Below are 18296 nucleotides of genomic sequence, written 5' to 3' on the forward strand. Positions count from 1 at the left end.
TAGGTTGTCTCTTACCTCCTCTGAACCTGTTTCTTCGTCTGTACATTAGGAATGACAACATCGCGCATAGCTGTTGTGAAGGCCTGAGGCGCGAATGGGTGTCCAGTTCCTTGGTGGTAGTTAGCACGTGGGCACTCAGTGCATGGTTATTAATACAAGCACTTTCTCCAGCACTTTTCCCGCTAATAATTATGTGCCATTTATAACGGCACTCCCACTTGGGTTGTCTTTTTTTTCACGTTTGTTTATTTTTTGAGAGAGACACAGTGTGAGCAGGGGGAGGGGCAGAGAGAGGGAGACACAGAATCCATAACAGGCTCCAGGCTCTGTGCTGTCAGCAGAGTCCAACATGGGACTCCAACCCACGAACTGGGAGATCATGACCTGAGCCAAGAGCTAAAGTGAGACACTTACCCGACTGAGCCACCCAGGCGCCCCCCTTCTTGGGGCATGACCTTTGATCTCTGAGCCAGTCTCCTCAGTTAAGAAATACGAGTGTTGCCTATTTCAGGGCTGTGGCAGAGCGAAGTTTTAATAGAACAAAGGAAGCACCGCATCAGTTTCACTAATGGTGCCATAGCCAAGGAGATAAAGCTGTAGAATTCTGGGTGACCAACTTTCTGCAGCATCCTCTTATCCGGAGGTGTTGAATCCAGTGGAAGGGGCATGGAAGTTACCCAAGGACGCTTTACTTCAAACGCAGCATTTTAGAGTTAATACTTTTCCTCTCGGGCCCTGCTAACTTTGGCTTGGCCCTTTGGGTGGCGTCGGAGGGCTGCTCTGCGGGTAAATCTGGGGAGCATCTCTTAGTCATTGGCCATCAGTACTCCCGGCTCAGAACGAGGTATATGTAAAAGTAATAATGAATGGTCAATAGGCCCGGGTCTCCAGCAAGGAAGACGGGCGCACAGGGTCCCCAGGGTCCCCACCAGCCGGGTGGAGTAGGGGCGGTAACAGAAGGGTAAGGTCAGGTCTGTCGCAATCCTTCTAATTCCCGCCCCGAGGGTGGTCCTCCCCTCCGGGGGCGGGCGCCGGAAGTGACGGAGAGCCCGGAGTCTGAGGCTGCAGGAGGAGTTCGCACCCCGCGTGCACCTGGTGCCCGTTGGCCGGGACCTCCGGCTTCCCTGTACTCCCGGGGACCCTGGCGGCACCTCCCGGACCTACCTCCTGAGCACAGCCATGTCTGACAATGGCAACGCGGCCGCGACGGCGGTGAGTATTTGAGCCGGTGATCCTCGCAACTTCGGCATTCCGGACTAGCCGGGCAACGATTGGCCCCAGGTTGCCACCCTCCGTCGTCTATTGGCCCGAGCGACTATCCGTCTTTTTTTTTTTTTTTTTTTTTTTTTTACGAAATAGTTTTTTAAAGGACCAGTAGCTGAGTTGCCCTTAGGAAGGACGGGAGATCAGGGAGCTGTGGGGGCGGGATTAAGAGTGGAGGGATAGTCTGGAACGAAACCCCCATCCCTGCGAGGATCTGGGTGGGGTTCCGCCGGGCCTGGTATCCGCTCTAGACTTAGTGAACAGCCCAGATAAGTTCGTCTACACAAGATCGGGACCCTTTTATACGAGACAGGGCCGAGGCAGCATTCGGCCACTTTAGGAATATGTTCTACTTCGGATCCTGAGAGGAGAGTGTACCCCAAGTCTTCCACTTGCACACACACATCTTGGAAGTGCGCCTTCTCCCCTTTTTCCGTTTTAGCGGTCACTCAGCCCTGGCCTACTCAGGAGTCCCCAGCTGAGACACACCTTAGGGTTACGATGGTGGGTGGGGCGCCACCCTTGCGCCTTCCTCTCCCAAGCTCGGCGCCGGAGCTGTGGGCTTGTGTAGATGCAGACTACAGCCAATGGAGGCCACTGCTAGCCTGAGATAAAGAGATGGGCAGGGGCCCCTGGGTGGTTCAATCGGTTAAGCGTCCGACTTCAGCCGGTTTGTGAGTTCGAGCTCCACATCGGGCTCTCTGCTGTCATCACAGAGCCTGCTTCTGATCCTTTGCCCCTGTCATTCTCTCTGCCCTTCGCCCCAGTGCTCTGTCTCTCTCTCAAACATTTTAAAAAATGCTTATCTCCCGTTGTCCAGCCTGCTGGTGAGGAGAGGGATTTTTTGCCATTGCACACATTCTTCTTTTTTAAAATTCTTTTTTTAATGTGTATTTGGGGGGGGGGGCGGTGGACAGAGAGAGAAGGAGACAGAATCTGAAGCAGGCTCCAGGCTGTCAGCACAGAGCCAGATGTGGGGCTGGAACCCACCAACCGAGGGGTCATGACCTGAACAGAAGTCGGAGGCTTAACCGACTGCGCCACCCAGGCACCCCTACCATTGCACACGTTCTTGAGCACTAGGAGTAGGAAAATTTTCGACTAGGAGTAGGAAAATTCTAGCTCCAACTTTTTGCCCATTATTAGTTGTGTGACTCTGGGCAAGTCATTTCACTCCTCAGTTGCTTCCATAACATGGTGCTGGAGATCCTGCCCTGTCTAGCTGATAGGTTGTCATGAAAATTAAAAGCAATAGGATACATGTTCAATAAATAACTTTTTTTTTCCAATTTTTGAAAAACGTTTATTTATTTTTGAGAGAGAGAGAGAGAGAGACAGAGCATGAGCAGGGGAGGGTAGAGAGAGAGGGAGACAGGATCTGAAGCAGGCTCCAGGCTCTGAGCTGTCAGCACGGAGCCTGATGGGGGCTTGAGCTCCCAAACCACGAGATCATGACCTGAGCCTGTCAGAGGCTTAACCAACTGAGCTACCCAGGCGCCCCCAATAAGTAACTTTTTAATGGAATAAAATATGCTGTGCAGGATCGATGCAGGGATTGTTTGAACCCAGCAGTTTCTGACACCATAGATTTCTTTCTCTGGGCTCCTAGTGGCCCAGAATTTTAGGGGCCATATTTAGCATTCAGGCCTAGCCTAATTTGCTCAGGGTCCCTAGGGTTTATTTATGGGAGATGTGACAGCAATGCAATAGACTAGGGTCCAGGAGCAGCCAGCTGTCACATCCCCAACAACAGAGGCCCCAGAATCCTGCCTGCAAAACAACTCCACGGGTTAAAGATCTCAGAATAGGGAAAGTTGACATTATCTGCAGTGGCTACTCTTTGGTCTAGAAAGCAATAGGACCTGAGACTGAGGAACGCAATTCTACCTGCTAGGCACTGAACACCTTTGTCCAGGGTGCCCTGGCAGGAGGAAGAGGCTTGTCCCTTTGAGTTCCTAGCTTGGTCACTGACCTCCTGATATTTCTGGTTGGTGAGACCAGAGGCAGCACTCTAGGTGAATGGACAGTCGACAGCTCAACCTTTCAGTCTTATAAACATCAGCGGCGGCACCGGGGCGCCTGGGTGGCTCCATTGGTTAAGCGTCCGACTTCGGCTCAGGTCACGATCTCACAGTCTGTGAGTTTGAGCCCCGCATCGGGCTCTGGGCTGACAGCTCGAAGCCTGGAGCCTGCTTCCGATTCTGTGTCTCCCTCTCTCTCTGTCCCTCCCCCACTCATGCTCCGTCTCTCTCCCTCTCTCAAAAATAAATAAACATTAAAAAAAAAAAAATTAAACATCAGCAGCAGAAAATCCTGGAGTCCAAACCTCTTCATTTTATAGATGAACAAACTGATACTAATGGGATGGTATGTTCAAGGTCACCTGGACTCTACAGAAGATCTGTTTGATCCCAGTCCTTTATGTGTACATTCCAGCCAGATTAGGGAATCCATGGTGTGGCACCTGTGGGGTAGCTCTCGGTATCTAGGTGGCACTGAAACTTTCTCCTGTGCCTGCTGTATTATGGATGCTGAACTTGTCCTCAGTGACTCAGCGCAAGTTCCCTCGAGGCCCCAGCTGCCCTGCCCCTGCCTACTGCAGGGCCCACCCTCCGTGTGGCCAGGCTGATGGGCCTTATCTCTTTACCCACCTGGCTGTGTGCAGCACTCCCACCACCTTAGCCGGGATGGGCTTCTGGACCCAGTGTCCGGTTATTACAGCAACAGCAACAGCGGGTCCTGCTATTGCTTCCCTCAGGTCTCTATTTCTCTGGATCCGCGAAGAGGGCAAAAGGTGCTGAGGCAGGTAAAGGGACCAGTCTCGGAGTGCTTTCCCGCTCCAAGGCTCAGCTGGCCACAGGCCAGGGGCTGGCTGAGGTTCTTTTCTTCCAAGCCAGGGATTCTGGTTCTTGGACAAGGTGTTGAGGCACACGAGGAACAGAGGGGACTGTGACTTGGGGACTTTTTCTGCAGGAAGAAAACAGCCCAAAGATGAGAGTGATTCGCGTGGGTACCCGAAAAAGCCAGGTGAGTACGGTTACTGGGCGGAGCAAGTTTGTCACAAGAGTTCTGTGCTCCACAGTATTGCAAGCTGGGGGGCCGAGAGGGTTAGGAATGGAGGAAACGGGGTGGGGGTGGGGGGCTGGGTGTTAAATCCCACGCAGAATGGTATATTGCGTTCTGTGCAGAGATAGTCCCCGGGCTGAGCAGACCAGGCCAGGCCCCTCTCCTTCCTCCGTGGGCATTCAGCCACCTCTCTGACTCCAATTCCTTCCGAGTCTCCCAAACCCTGTGAGGGTGTGAGCTCGGGGCAGTGCCAGGGAAGGATAGGACTAATCTGAGTGTTTGCCTCCAGCTGGCTCGCATACAAACAGACAGTGTGGTGGCAGTGCTGAAAGCCTTATACCCAGGCCTGCAGTTTGAAATCGGTGAGTCTTCTGGACAGGAATGGAAGCTAAAGGGAAGCCCTTGCCCCCCAGAGGGGAAGACACAACACTGCTGGCTTTCCCCGGGCCCAAAGCTTGGTCCCAGTGCCTTTAAGAATTCTTAGCTGTTCCCCCGCCCCCCCCCAAAAGAGAATTCTTAGCTGTTCCCCCACCCTACCCCCCAAAAAAGAATTCTTAGCTGTCCCCATTTTGGAGGGCCATTTCCTCCTCTGAATACCTACCTCTAGCTTTGACTCCCTGGGCTAACCTGGCATTTTGCATCTTCTGCTTTGGGTCTTTTTATGAGTGTGTCTGGTCTTCCTAGATCATATATTCCTAGAGGGCAAGGAATTGGGCGGGGGTGGGGGGGGGTGCCTGTATCCATTAGGAGTCTTAGTACAGTGCTGGGCTCAGTAGGGGCTCATTAAACGCCAATCGATGAGCACGTGACTGATTCTCTCCTCAGTTGCTATGTCCACCACAGGGGACAAGATTCTTGATACTGCGCTCTCTAAGGTAACGTATTCCCCCCAATCCCTTTCCCTCCCGTCTCTTTCCTTCCCCCAAAAGATTCACTCTGAGGCTTTTTCTTGACCGGCAGATTGGCGAGAAGAGCCTGTTTACCAAGGAGCTGGAACACGCGCTGGAAAAGAATGAGTATGTGAAAGACGGGAGAGCATGGTTCCGTCCCAGTCTCTCAATGGGACCCCAGTGCACATCAGAGCTGGATATCAGCTAGACTGGGGGGCTTCAACCCTTGGCTAGAAGGAGGCTCATATGTCGGTTTTTCAGACCTCACAAAAGGGGAGTGTTCTGGTTCCTAGCCATCTGGCTGCCTGGAGGGCAGGATTGGCTGGGGCATTGGGGACAGGAGGGAGGGTGGGGAGGAGCGGGTCTCAGGGTCTTGAGGTCTTAGACGTGCCTGCTTCCTAATGTGCTCTAAGCACACCACTGAAGTAGAGGCAGGTGTAGGTAGAGGAGGGGTGGGGGCCTGCTGCTGGGATCCCTTCTCCTAGCCTCCCTCTCCCGTCTCTTTAGAGTGGACTTAGTCGTTCACTCCCTGAAGGACCTGCCCACTGTGCTTCCTCCTGGCTTCACCATTGGAGCCATCTGCAAGTAAGAACGCTGCGAGTCGGGGGATGGGCAGGGGGGTAGGCATCGTGTTGACCTTTGCTTTTCCCTTTGGGACGCTACCCTCTGCCTCTACGGCTGAGGGGTGTCAGGCATGGCCAAAAACAGAAAATGCCAGTTAGTTGGCTATCAAGAGACCCTGGAAGTGACCTTAACTGAGAGCTCTTCCTCATTCTGTGACTTTTCCTCCATCTCCAGGCGGGAGAACCCCTATGATGCCGTTGTCTTTCACCCAAAATTTGTTGGGAAGACCCTAGAAACCTTGCCAGAGAAGAGGTGAGTGGGGCCCAGATAGACATCACGGTGGGACATGCACAGAAGACAGAGGGCTAAGAGGAGGAGGAAAGGAACCATGCCTTTCTTGGGTTAAATCTCATTTTACACCCTCTCTCTGAACAGTGTGGTGGGAACCAGCTCCCTGCGGAGGGCGGCCCAGCTGCAGAGAAAGTTCCCACACCTGGAGTTCAAGAGCATTGTATCCTTTCAGAGGAGGGAGGGGGCAGTAGCCAGGGAGGAAGATGAGGTCCATGGGGCCACTTCCAGAGGAAGTGGACCATGGACCAGCAGGTCTGTCCTCCACTGTCTGCCCTATTTGTCCATCTACCCATCCATCCATCCATCCATCCATCCATCCATCCATCCCTAATCCTTTTATGTTTTCTTAGCCCCAGGCCAGTGCCTGGCACTGGGGATAGTGGTGAGACCAACGATGTCCTTGCTTATAGAGGTTTACATTTTTGCCTGGAGACAAACAGGCATTGATAATACAGAGTGATACTGAACAGTGATTACTGGGGAACAGGGGAGGTGGAGGGTGCTTCCATTTTTGTTTCATATTCTACTATATTTTGATGTTCTAAATATATCGAATGTTTCATAAAGCTGATTTTCAAAATAGTACATGTTGAGTGCTCCAGTGCACGAAGTAGGGAATTCTCTAGAAGCTTCTAGCTGGAACATCGATAAACACAGACTTGGGGGTCGGGGAATGCTTCCCAGAGATCTTGTAATCTCAGGCAAGTTATTCAACCTGTCTGTATCATTTTCCTCATCTGTAAAATGGAAATAATTATAATACCTACCTCATAGGATTGTGAAAATTAAATAGATGTGTGCAAAGCACTTTAGATCGGTGTCTGGTATGTAGCAATTAAGTGTTAGTAATTAAGTAAACGTTAGCTGTTATCAGTAAGCTGAAAACTAAAGGTGAGATGTTAGTTGGATCCAGAAGGACTCAGGCAGGGGGAGCAGCGGCATGAGGCTCCAAACTGCCCGGCGCTTGTGGTCCTTAGCGTCTCTGCACAGCGGGGAAATCTCAACACACGCCTTCGGAAGCTGGATGAATTTCAGGAGTTCAGTGCCATCATCCTGGCTGCAGCTGGCCTGCAGCGCATGGGCTGGCAGCACCGGGTGGGACAGGTAAGGGGCTGTCCCTTCTCCATCCCCAGTTCATCGTCCCCCTGTTCCTGCCTGTATTCTCTTTCTGAACACCCTGCCTCTAACGGTACGAGCTGGAAGTGAGTCCCAGGCTGGGAAGATTGGGGATCAGAGGACAGACCCCCACTTTTGCCTACCTAGGCTTTCTGTGTGGTAGGGAAGCCCCATCTCACTACTGTCTGCTTTTAGTACCCCCAGTTCCACCCTTTTGAGTGCCTATTCTGCCCCTGCAGATACTCCACCCGGAGGAGTGCATGTATGCTGTGGGTCAGGTATGTTTGACCCGGGAAGCCACGTGTTGATGCGCTCTTTTGTTCTCAACCAAAAAGCTGGTCTTGCAACCTTGTGCATAAACATTTCTAGGGAGGGGGAGGGCTTGCGAGATTTCTGGGCTAAAAGAGACCCCAGGGAGCAGGTGGAGGTGGGCTGGTTCCCATCCTCAGCTCCATTGGTTGGGGAAAGATTAGGCCTGATGTCTTAGGCTGTTTTTCCCTCAGGGGGCCCTGGGCGTGGAAGTCCGAGCCAAGGACCAGGACATCCTGGATCTGGTGGGTGTATTGCATGATCCTGAGACCCTGCTGCGCTGCATTGCCGAGCGAGCCTTCCTGAGGCACCTGGTAGGACCTGTGTTCCGGGGATTGGAGGGGTGGGGACTTGAGGAGTTGGGAATAGTCAATGGGGGAGATTTCTCAAACTGATGCTCTTTATTTCATGGTAATTCATTCTTGAATGTATAGGCAGGACTGGGCCCCTGCCTGTTTCAGTTATGTCTTCAGAAGTCTATCTCTGAGGGTTCTGGTGACAGAGTCCTTGGAGACACAAGAGTCCTTGGAGTTCACCGGGCAACTTCTCATTGCAGGAAGGAGGCTGCAGTGTGCCAGTGGCCGTGCATACAGCTATGAAGGATGGGCAAGTAAGCACTGTGACATTTGTCCCCATGCACAAGTTGTCCACAAGAGCCCAGGTTTCTAACCAGTTCTCTCAGAATATGCTGAGATAACCGTTTTCTTTCCCAGCTGTACCTGACAGGAGGAGTCTGGAGTCTAGACGGCTCAGATAGCATGCAAGAGACCATGCAGGCCACCATTTGTGTCACTGCCCAGGTGCCAAAGCTGGAGGGTGAGGGAGAGGGTGAGAAACAAACCTGCATGTTACCTCCTCTTTTGTGCTCACCAAATTCCCCCTCCTTCCCTCACCTAGCATGAAGATGGCCCAGAGGATGATCCACAGCTGGTGGGGATCACTGCCCGGAACATTCCACGACAAGCCCAGCTGGCTGCTGAGAACCTGGGCATCAGCCTGGCCAGCTTGTTGCTGAACAAAGGAGCCAAGAACATCCTGGATGTTGCACGACAGCTTAACGATGCCCACTAACTGGTCTGTGGGGCACAAGTGCCTGGGTTGCTATAATGCAGTGCCTGCATCCCAGCCCTAGTGCCCCGGTCTCACTGCTAACTGGGGAGTGATTACCCCAGGGGACTGAACTGCAAGGTCAGAGACTCCCAGGGACTTGCCTCACTTTGGGGCTGTGTGAGTGCCTTGCCTCCTCAGTAGGTGGGGGTTTCATCTCTTTAGAGAAAAAGTTCAAGCCACAGCCTTTGAATGTAACCAACTCAACTAATAAACCAGCTCTGAAGGCGACTTTGCTTTTGGTGGGGTTGCAGTCAAGGACCAACAGAAAACCTTTCATTCTAGAGGCTGGGACGTCTGTCCAAAGTTCTTCTGGGACATTTTTGGTTTCTGCCACCTTAGTTATTTCAAACAAGAAACGGTCTCCCAGGGAACACCAAGAAAGCCGTGATCAGACAAACCTAGGACTTGCCCCTCTCTGGCTAACCCGTGTGTCTATCAGGTGAGCCACGTATCAGATAGCCCCCCTCCCCCACCAGCCCCCACGACCTCAGGAAGATAGGCGTCTACAAAGTCAACCCTACAACTCGTACAGAACGACCACAGACATTGCGTTTTTAAAAAACAATCCTTTAATAAACAAAATTAGTCCATCTGAAACTCCCCAATATGTAAGGTACTAGTCTTGGATGGGTTATAGCTGCAAAATTCCAGTTCCGAAGCTATCGGAGGCTCAGTGCAGACGGGGACTCACGGGCCGGTGCTGGTACGAGGCGCGTGGCCGGGTAGAGTAGTCGCCGGAAGCGAAGTGGGGCGAGCGGCGGAGCCAGAGGGCCCGGCGGTGGTCACACCGCGGGCGCGCGCACACCTCCTGCGGTCCCCACGGCCCGCAAACCCGGGCTCCCCGCCCATTCCCCGCCGCGGGCCGGCCCCCCGGGCGAAGGAGGCGGGAGCCGGGGGGGCTGCCAGAACGAACGGCGATCGGTCTTTCCTGCACCGCGTGCGATAGAGTCCCGGCCCCGGCGCGCGCCTCAGCCCTGCGTCAGAGCTGCGAGCGGCTCTTCCAGAAGGCACCGCGGCCTCACCGCAGCCCACCGGCTGTTCCGGGGCCGGCGCGGCTGAGTCACGGGCGCCGCGGAGGGCAGGTGCGCGCCCCCAGCCCCCTCCCAGCCGCAGCTCTCTGGTCTCTGCGCCAGGCGAGCGGGGCCGCCCCTCGGCCCGAGACACCGAGAGCGAGGACCCGCGAGCCCGCGCGGGGGAGGGGTGGGCCGGGCGGCGGCGGCGGCGGCGACGACGACGACAACGCGGGAGGGGGAGCCGAGCGCCGCGGCCTCCCGCCCCGAGCCCGACGTGGCTCAGCTCTTTCCGTGAGGGCTGTGGTGGCCCTTAAAAGGGCCTTTGTGGTGGCATGGGGGGCCGGCTGCGACGCGGGCTCCCCTCAGTACTCCTGAGAGGCCTGGGTGGCCTTCTTGCCGCCCGCCGGCGCCTTCGGCCCCACGGTGGCGCTGGTTTTCTTGGGCAGCAGCACGGCCTGGATGTTGGGCAGGACGCCTCCCTGGGCGATCGTCACGCCGCCCAGCAGCTTGTTGAGCTCCTCGTCGTTGCGGATGGCCAGCTGCAGGTGGCGGGGGATGATCCGCGTCTTCTTGTTGTCGCGGGCCGCGTTGCCCGCCAGCTCCAGGATCTCCGCGGTGAGGTACTCCAGCACGGCCGCCAGGTACACAGGCGCGCCGGCGCCAACCCGTTCGGCGTAGTGGCCCTTCCGCAGCAGCCGGTGCACGCGGCCCACTGGAAACTGGAGGCCGGCGCGCGACGAGCGCGATTTGGCCTTGGCTCGGGCCTTGCCGCCCGTCTTGCCACGGCCCGACATGCTGCGCGAGGTAGAGAAGCGGTGAAAAGGGACGCCTACCAAAAGGCCAGCAAACAGCCGCCCGCCGCAGTCCAACTGCTGCCGCGCGCGCCCAGGGGCCGCCCTTATAAGCCCCCAGGGCACACCCCCGCGCCCTCCTGATTGGCCCTTTTCTCTAATACCCGCCTCCGGTTGGTTGCAGTTAACCCTTCAGTGACGTGCCACGACTGAGGGAGCGCGCCCGCCGATTGGTCGAATTTGAAAACCTTTTGCCCGGGGAAAAAGGCGAGGAGGAGTGGTAGCACGCAGCCAGCCAGCCACTCCCTGATGTAGCCAATCTATGTGAAGGGCGCCAGATTTAAACGCTCCAGCTGGAGCCCAGAACCGGAAGACAAAGAGGGTGGAGTCTGAGCCACCTCAAGAGCCTCTGGGAAATCTTTGCGGGCCTAGGAGTTTTAACGGCAAGGGGTCAACACCACTGCCTCCCCTTCCGGGTTTGGTCACCCTCTTTTTTCTCCCTCCTCCCATCCTGCAAAGGTAAAGTTGAAGAGGGAATAAATAAGACTCGCCCGCCACCCCAATTCTATCCCACACCAGAGAGCAGGTAAGTCCAATCTTACGGCCTTTCCTGCTACCTGAAGTAGCGGGACTTCAATATTTATTCAACATATTCTATCCAGTCTCCGTTCTTTGTTCACTTCCCGATACACTGAAAGAAAAAGGACGGGGCCGAGAGAGAGGCATCCTCTTGAAGGAGGTGCCTCCACCCACCCTCCCAATCTACCCTAAAATGCCCATATAGGAAATACACCTACCGGAACAACAAGAAAAAGACAACACTTTATTGTCACCATTGGAAGCACCTGGCCCCCCAGTCTGCTCTTACTGATCAGAATACTTAATTTATAGTCAGATATCAAGTGATCTTCAAGCCCGTGTCCCTATCCCCAGCCAGGGTTCTATTCTCAGGCCCAACATATTCCTTCAGAGTCAGAGTTGTGGATAACTGCATAAAAGCTGCAGTATCCCACCTTCGGAGGCTGCAAAGACGGGATGGAGAGGGAGAGTGGCAGGTTGAAGGAAGCCATAGCCAAAATCCAATCCACAGTCGTTAGATGTCAATAATCACAGCAGAAAGGAAATGCTAAGTACAAAATCTGGAGGAGAATGAAAGGTGGGAGAGGCCTGGCCAGGAGGCATTTCGCGTCCAGAAAGAGGTGGTGGGCCTGAGTCAGGAACCCTGCAGACCGTGCAGTACAGGGCAATGATCAGGGGACTCAGACATCGTAGAAGAGCCGGACAAGCTGGTACCGAATGGAGAAGGTGACAGCACTGCCGAAGATCTGTGAGGGGAAACACACTAGCGTCAGAACCCTGGAAAAAGGGACACAAGGCAGTGTTAAGCCCTTCCCCAACCACACCTGGAGCAGCAGCAGCAGCAGGGTCAGGTTCCTCTCATGCATGGGCCCGAAGACCTTAAGTACCAAGTTGATGAGGGTCATGTTGTTACACTCTGTGAAGGCACCGTCCTCATTCTCATTCTGGTGCACGGTCACTAGCTGCAGACTCTCTGCTACCTGGAAGGATCAGAGGTGGAGAGAACATCAACCGTGCTTCAGCAATGGGGATCTGCTTCATGCTTCCGAACTCCCCTTGGATCGGATGCCAGCCTAGGTTCCCCAGTCCCTGAATTCCAGATGGCGGCCTAGAGCCTTACCTCCTTGTTACCCTGTTACCTTTAGAATAAAGGTGCCCAAGAAAGAGAGGCTCTTGGTCTTGAACTTGGAATAGCTCATCTCCAGTTTGCCTGTCTTGGTATTGAGTCTGCAGGGGGAAGAGAGCTTTATGTGACTGGGCCACTACAAGAACTCTCCTCACTGTGGCCAATTAATAGGAAGAGCACTGAATGTGGAAACCAACCTAAGATCTTCTGGCTCTGCTTACTGCTGTGTGATCAGAGCTGATCAGATTATGTAGGTAAACGTGCTCTGTAATTTATAAGAGCTAACCACATGGCCAGAGTTAGCCCTTCTTTGGGCCCACTCCCTTTGCACAGCATATGTGTAAGGCTGGCTTTTCTGCATCCCGAGTGAAAAAGCTATGATGTCCCTTTCAAGCCCCAAAGTGGCTACCTGGGCATACGGTGGCGAGGGCAGGGTATGATATGCAGGAGCTGAGGCAGTGAGTAGAGGAAGTTGAACACCTGGGGCATGAAGAAGAGTAGCATGGTCTTGCTGAAGTGTCCCAAGATGCCCACCACGGCAAAGGTCATGCCAGCAAAGTAACAGAAGGTATCTCCCACAAACACCCGTGATGGGTACCTGTGTGGGGGAGAGGATCTGAGCCAGGGGCAGGAGGCACTACCAATCTTTTCTCGCACATCACGTACCCTGGGCCCTGGGCTAGCCCTGACTCTAGTTCTGGCCCAGAGGAGACTCCAGCGCTTTCCGCAACTGTCCAGAACCCAAAGCCCTGAGTTCATTTCTTTCTGGGGGCTCTATAGCACTTGTCCCTAACTATGATTGGATAGAGAGTAACTGAAGAATATTACCGACTAAAGACCCGGAAAACACTCACTGCAGGTGTGTACAGGTGTAGCCTCTCCAGCAGGAGGTGGGTCAAGATCAGGACCATACTGGCTACATATTCAAATAGTTATTACCCCTAGCCACAGGCCTACTTACCAGTTATGGTAGAGCAATCCCAAAGTGGTGAAAAAAAAGGGTATCATGAAGTAGAGGGAAAAGACATGATCATCCCGATAATCACCTTTGGAAGCAGGGGAAAAAGAAAGCACAAGTTGATAGGTATTTCCCCTGCATACCTTGGTCCTATTTTTGTCTGTCTCTTAAGTTCTGTTCCAAGCTGTATTCTCCACCTCTTCCCAGTCACATTCAAGAACACACTACCCCTTTTATGTCACCCAGGCAACTCCTAATATTCCACCTTGTTCATGAACCCCTCCTAAATGAGTTACTGTCTTCAATTGGGTTTAGATCATTCACACCGAGGTTTGATATATCAGCTTTACTTCCTAACTGTGTGACTTTGATCATGACCATTTAAATTTTCTAACCGTCAGTTTCCTCAAATGTAAAATACGGTTGATGAGAATACGTGCCACATGTTACAAAGCTTAAATGAGATCATGTTTTAAAAGTGATAGGTTTTGGGGCGCCTGGGTGGCTCAGTCAGTTGAGTGTACGACTTTGGCCCAGGTCATGATTTCGTGGTTCACAAGTTTGAGCCCCACATTGGGCTCTGTGCTGACAGCTCACAGCCTGGAGCCTGCTTCAGATTCTGTGTCTCCCTCTCTCTGCCCCTCCCCAGCTTGCACTCTCTGTCTCTCAAAAATAAATAAAAACATTAAAAAAAAATTTTTTTTTAAGTTGTTAGTTTTTGTTTTTTTTTTTGAAGTTTATTTATTTATTTTGAGAGAACCAACAGGGAAACAGCAGACAGAAAGGGAGAGAGAGAATCCCAAGTAGGATCTGCACTGTCAGCACAGAGCCTGATGCCAGGCTCCATCCCGTGAACTGTGAGATCATGACCTGAGCCAAAATGGAGTCGGACGCTTAACCTACTGAGCTACCTAGATGCCCCTAAAAGTAGTTAGTTTTAAAAGGCACTTACTGATATCCATCAGCCAAAGACCACCAGAAACACACCTGTAGTCAAAGCTGGGTTTACTGACTTGTAATAAGGGAGACATTGGAGACCACACATCACAGGCAACCAGGGGATGCCTCAGTAAGAGGCACCTATTATAGGATTTAAGCAATTCTGGGCAAAGCAAGGAGGCAGAGCTTTGCCCTAGACTGGGTGCTGTCAGTAGAAGTGATTCTGTGATTGAGTATCTTGATTTTATCTAAGAATTAGCAGGAACTGAGTTATCAGAAAGCAGCAGCAACTGCCCATGTTGGCCAGAAGAGGGAGGTCTTAGTCGTTTTTATTAATGCACAGTGTTCTTGCAGTTTGTCTATATTCAGACATGGTTATGGAGGAATCTGGTTTTTGTTTTACTGTGTCATGGTCACAGAGTGACCCTTGTCTGATTCCGAGGTTCTGTGAAATTGTTTACGTTCAATAGGAGAAGACCATAACCTACCTATTAGTGCCAACCCAGCTATAAAGGACAGGGCAGCTATTTTTCTCACGTTTAATAAATCTGAATATATTGCTTTTTCCCCTAACCTCCCCAAAGCCAGATATCAGGCAAGTTCCTCAACACTCAGACTTCTCTCCCTACTCCCCAATCCCACCTACCTTCCAGCTCCACCAGATTGAAGACAATGATAGAAGCAGAAATGACTAGCGACTGGCCAGCCTCTAGGCCATTAATTCCTGCTAGGATATTGATGGCATTGGTACAGAACACGGCCAGCAGCCCCATGTAGACGTAGTACAGGATCCCTGGGGGAAGAAGACAGGAGTGTGCCACTCATAGAAATGAGGGTTTAAAGGTATTCTTCAGAGACGAGTGGCGAGGAAAAAGTACAGAAGCAACAGAAAGGATCTGAGACGACACAGGGACAAGACAGGGACACTTAGGGGAGAATCTGGAGCATCAGCGTAAGGTGCCCTAAAGTAGAGGCCACAGGGTCAGCAGCGGCAGGGTTACTCACCCAAGTCCAGATGCAGGCCAAGAATCGGACGGAAGGGCTTGGGTACCACAACGGTCGTGTTGCCAAAGTTGGTGAAATAGACCATGAGAAGAGGTAGTGAGGCAGCTGTAGGCAGCAGCAGCTTATGGCGCCAGCGCAGATTCAGTACATCGTCCGCGAAGCCCAGGAAAATCATGCAGCAGATGGCAAGGAGCGCACCTATCAGGGCCACAAACTGGGGGAGGCTCGGGCAGGTCACAGCTCAAGCCTACTCCCACTTCGCCTTTCAAAAATTCCTGTCTTTGCGCTCGTTCCTCAGCCCCTCAACCCAAACCCAAATAACCCCGACTCCCTCAAGTAGCTGCCAGCCCCCAGCCAACAAGCAACCGCCCCCACTCACCCACTTACTTCATGGTGCGGGAAGGCTTTACACTGCTCCTCCACAAAGCAGTTCAGGAAAGGGAAAGGGATGAAGCAGAAGAGGATGATAAGGAAAACAGCACCGCTGATCACTCCCTGGGACTCTGGGCTGTGGCCCAGCAGCAAAAGGGGTGGGCGGGGGGGGGGGGGGGAGGAAGGAGGAAAGGGGGCGTGGTCACTCACTAGTGCAGGCATCACAGCAATCTAATGGGGAAGGGGGGAAGGGCACCAGTGCTGGAGTGCCTGATACACACGAGGGTCCCCCAAACCACTACATCCCTTCCCGATGTTAACTAGCTCTGCCCTTCACCTCCCAGAGCCCGGAGCTCTCTGCGGAGTTAGCGTTCCGTCTCCGCGCTCAGGCACCCCAGTTCCCGCCGTTGCCCGGCCCACACTTTTCCTCTGCCTTTGCCTCCCGCCCGGGACCAGGGTGCCGCCGCTCACATTTGCTGCTGGCCGATTTTGTTGAGGTCCTGGCCACAGAGGCGGGCGGCGATGAAGTGGCCACGGAAGGCGGGGATGAGGGTGACTGTGGCCACAAATCCCAGCAGCGAGCCGAACAAATTCACCAGCAGCGGCATCGGCAATTCGGGGAAGGCCCACATGATGACCAGCCAGGGGGCCCGCTCCGCCGCCTCCGCAGCTAAAGGGCAAGCTGGGCGGGAGCCCTCGGCCCTCAGCAGGGGGAAGTGGCTGCGTCTTCCCACAGCCGCCTGAGCGAAACCCAACAACTCCGACTTGAGCCGCCCTCGGGACTCCGCCGGGCCTCTATAGAGCAACCTCGCCTGTGGCCCCACTGCATTTGCCTTCCCACGGTTTCCTCCCGGATCTTGCTCGCAGAGCAACTAGCGTTGTGGGAGGCGGCGGCGGCCATTTTTAATGCGGGAACGAGAGCGGGAACCGGAGTGTTATTTTAAACTTCAGCCTTTTATTCGAGAGTTGAGTCACCACGAGGGTATTGGGAAAGTAATTAAAAAGACAAACAAGAGTGGATACTTTCCTAAGACCATATTAAAGGTGTACAGCCCAAAGCGGAAAAATTCCTTGCCCGGTTCCAAAATGAACACCTCCTTGTCCCACGTGTCTGACGCCGCTTTCTGTTGGTTCCACGTCGGTTTTAGGCCGGCCGGCCGCCTCAGGTCACATTTAAAGGGCCAGTACCCCGCGTTTCCTCTGGGGTACCTCTGGAGCCGGGAAGATGGCTCCTGGAGGCAAGGGGAAGGGCAGGAGGGACGAGGATGAGGAGCACCCCTGCTCCTGGTAGAAAACTTGTTGCCAACGTAGTCGGAAGCCAAGGTAAAAGCAGCTTGGCTCCTGGAAACGCAACTACAGTTTGGAAGATGATGTAAATTCTAAAGCCCAGACACTTGAAAACTCCCTCCCACTCCATGTTTTTCTTGTCCTTGATTCAGGTACTCTTCTTTCAAAGTCCCACCTGCCTTCTACCCCCGCCGAAGCTGTTAGTTGCCGGGCAACCCAGCGGGGCACTTAACCACTGAAGGGACTGAGAGGTCTTGAATTCAACCTGGTACTTGACTTTCCTTAGTCCCGGAACACTGCATTGTGCCAAGCTCCCAAACCTAAGAGGTGGAGCTGGAAGGTGGCATTGGAAAGAGCTAAGGAAGCAGGAGGCTGAGCCCCACACGTGGTTTCCTGTGGGCCTGAGGAACTGCCAGTCAGGTTTCTTCCTCTAGGTTACCATGCCTTTTCCTCGGCACCTGTTTCCTTGCAGATAACGGTTCCCCTGTTTCTTCCCTTTCATTCACCAGCAGGCTTTCAGTGGAAAATGATTTACATTCCACAGAGAGGAAATCGCCACCAGGGAGTACAAAGACAACTCAAGTATCCCCTCGCTTTGTCCACTCTCAAAAATGGTGCTCACCAGGAGTCAGAGGCAGGTTGACTTTTGGGGCCAAAGATGGTCTCTCCTGTCTCTCAAAACCAGGTGTGAAATGTCCCTTCGACTTGAAGGCAGCTGTAATTAGCAAGAAAAAAACTCATCTCTGTATAAAATATACTTTATATATATAAAGTAATCCCAGTAATGTACTTGATAGTATTCCACCAGATTGTAAGTACTTGTTATTCCACTGGTAGTGTTTCTCTCTCTCTCTCTCTCTCTCTCTCTCTCTCTCTCTCTCTCTCTGTGTGTGTGTGTGTGTGTGTGTGTGTGTGTGTGTGTGTGTGTGTATCGGTGCCTCTTAGACTGGAAACTCCCCAGAGGTGAGTGTTTTCTGTTCTAAGGGGATCCCCATGGGGCTAAGGACACACAGATATCTGTATACAAGGCATCATCACACACAATGAGTCTGGGTCTTGAAAGAGGGTCAAATCACAATAGGAGCTCACAGAGCAATTAGGGGGAGGTGAGAGGATGTTGAAGAGTAGCATCTCCAAAGATTTCAGTCGGTGGCAAGGGTGGAAGGGCCTCCCAAATAGGGAAAGTGAGACTCCAGGAGCAGGTGGAAAGGAGGAGCTTGTGGGAGCCTCAGAGGAGGCAGCATTTAGTTATCTTGTTGATCAGGAGCAGGTTGAGACTCCCTGGAGGTTTGAGGGAGAGTGTATCTATTTCCTTTTTTATTAGGAGTTCAGTCCTAATAAATCTTCCTTCCCAACCTGGCATTGGGAACATTTGACTCTTTCTTCTCCAGAGATTATTAGCCAACCCCCCACCCCCCACCCCCGCAACCCCCACTGGAACAGGGGGGGGGGGCTTGTTCAGGGGGGGGGGGCTTGTTCAACGTCAACACACTAGGGATTTTTCATCCAATATACATGTTTACCATCAGAAAATGGTTACTTGGGTACTTACATTAT

General features: G+C 53.0%; 3 protein-coding genes across 8 annotated transcripts; 1 reads left to right on the forward strand and 2 right to left on the reverse strand.

Annotated features, from left to right (window-relative positions):
• The first annotated feature begins 1048 nt into the window (after positions 1 to 1048).
• Positions 1049 to 8897, forward strand: HMBS (hydroxymethylbilane synthase). Of its 6 annotated transcripts, none has more exons than XM_030332576.2 (14): positions 1049 to 1212; positions 4237 to 4290; positions 4619 to 4691; positions 5155 to 5204; positions 5290 to 5345; positions 5727 to 5804; positions 6018 to 6095; positions 6219 to 6294; positions 7125 to 7238; positions 7490 to 7528; positions 7754 to 7873; positions 8116 to 8169; positions 8273 to 8359; positions 8457 to 8897. In XM_030332576.2, the coding sequence occupies exons 1-14, from the start codon at positions 1180 to 1182 to the stop codon at positions 8628 to 8630; spliced, it is 1086 nt and encodes a 361-aa protein (XP_030188436.1). In that variant the 5' UTR covers positions 1049 to 1179; the 3' UTR covers positions 8631 to 8897. The 6 variants fall into 6 exon arrangements, with proteins under 6 accessions (XP_030188436.1, XP_030188438.1, XP_030188439.1 ...); XM_030332578.2 differs by lacking the exon at positions 1049 to 1212 and adding an exon at positions 3899 to 4069 and having other exon boundaries at positions 4157 to 4290; XM_030332579.2 differs by lacking the exon at positions 1049 to 1212 and adding an exon at positions 3899 to 4069 and having other exon boundaries at positions 4161 to 4290.
• Positions 8898 to 9215: 318 nt separating this feature from the next.
• On the reverse strand, positions 9216 to 10561 carry LOC115525398 (histone H2AX). The gene has a single exon (XM_030332584.1). The coding sequence runs from the start codon at positions 10474 to 10476 to the stop codon at positions 10045 to 10047; it is 432 nt and encodes a 143-aa protein (XP_030188444.1). The 5' UTR covers positions 10477 to 10561; the 3' UTR covers positions 9216 to 10044.
• Positions 10562 to 11274: 713 nt separating this feature from the next.
• On the reverse strand, positions 11275 to 16294 carry DPAGT1 (dolichyl-phosphate N-acetylglucosaminephosphotransferase 1). Its single transcript, XM_030332575.1, has 9 exons — positions 15924 to 16294; positions 15468 to 15588; positions 15081 to 15294; positions 14722 to 14868; positions 13140 to 13224; positions 12588 to 12776; positions 12192 to 12279; positions 11877 to 12032; positions 11275 to 11798 (listed from the first exon to the last, which is right to left on the reverse strand). The coding sequence occupies exons 1-9, from the start codon at positions 16082 to 16084 to the stop codon at positions 11733 to 11735; spliced, it is 1227 nt and encodes a 408-aa protein (XP_030188435.1). The 5' UTR covers positions 16085 to 16294; the 3' UTR covers positions 11275 to 11732.
• Between the last annotated feature and the right edge of the window lie 2002 nt (positions 16295 to 18296).

Source organism: Lynx canadensis, chromosome D1 (assembly GCF_007474595.2).
Source record: "Lynx canadensis isolate LIC74 chromosome D1, mLynCan4.pri.v2, whole genome shotgun sequence".
NCBI lineage: Eukaryota > Metazoa > Chordata > Mammalia > Carnivora > Felidae > Lynx > Lynx canadensis.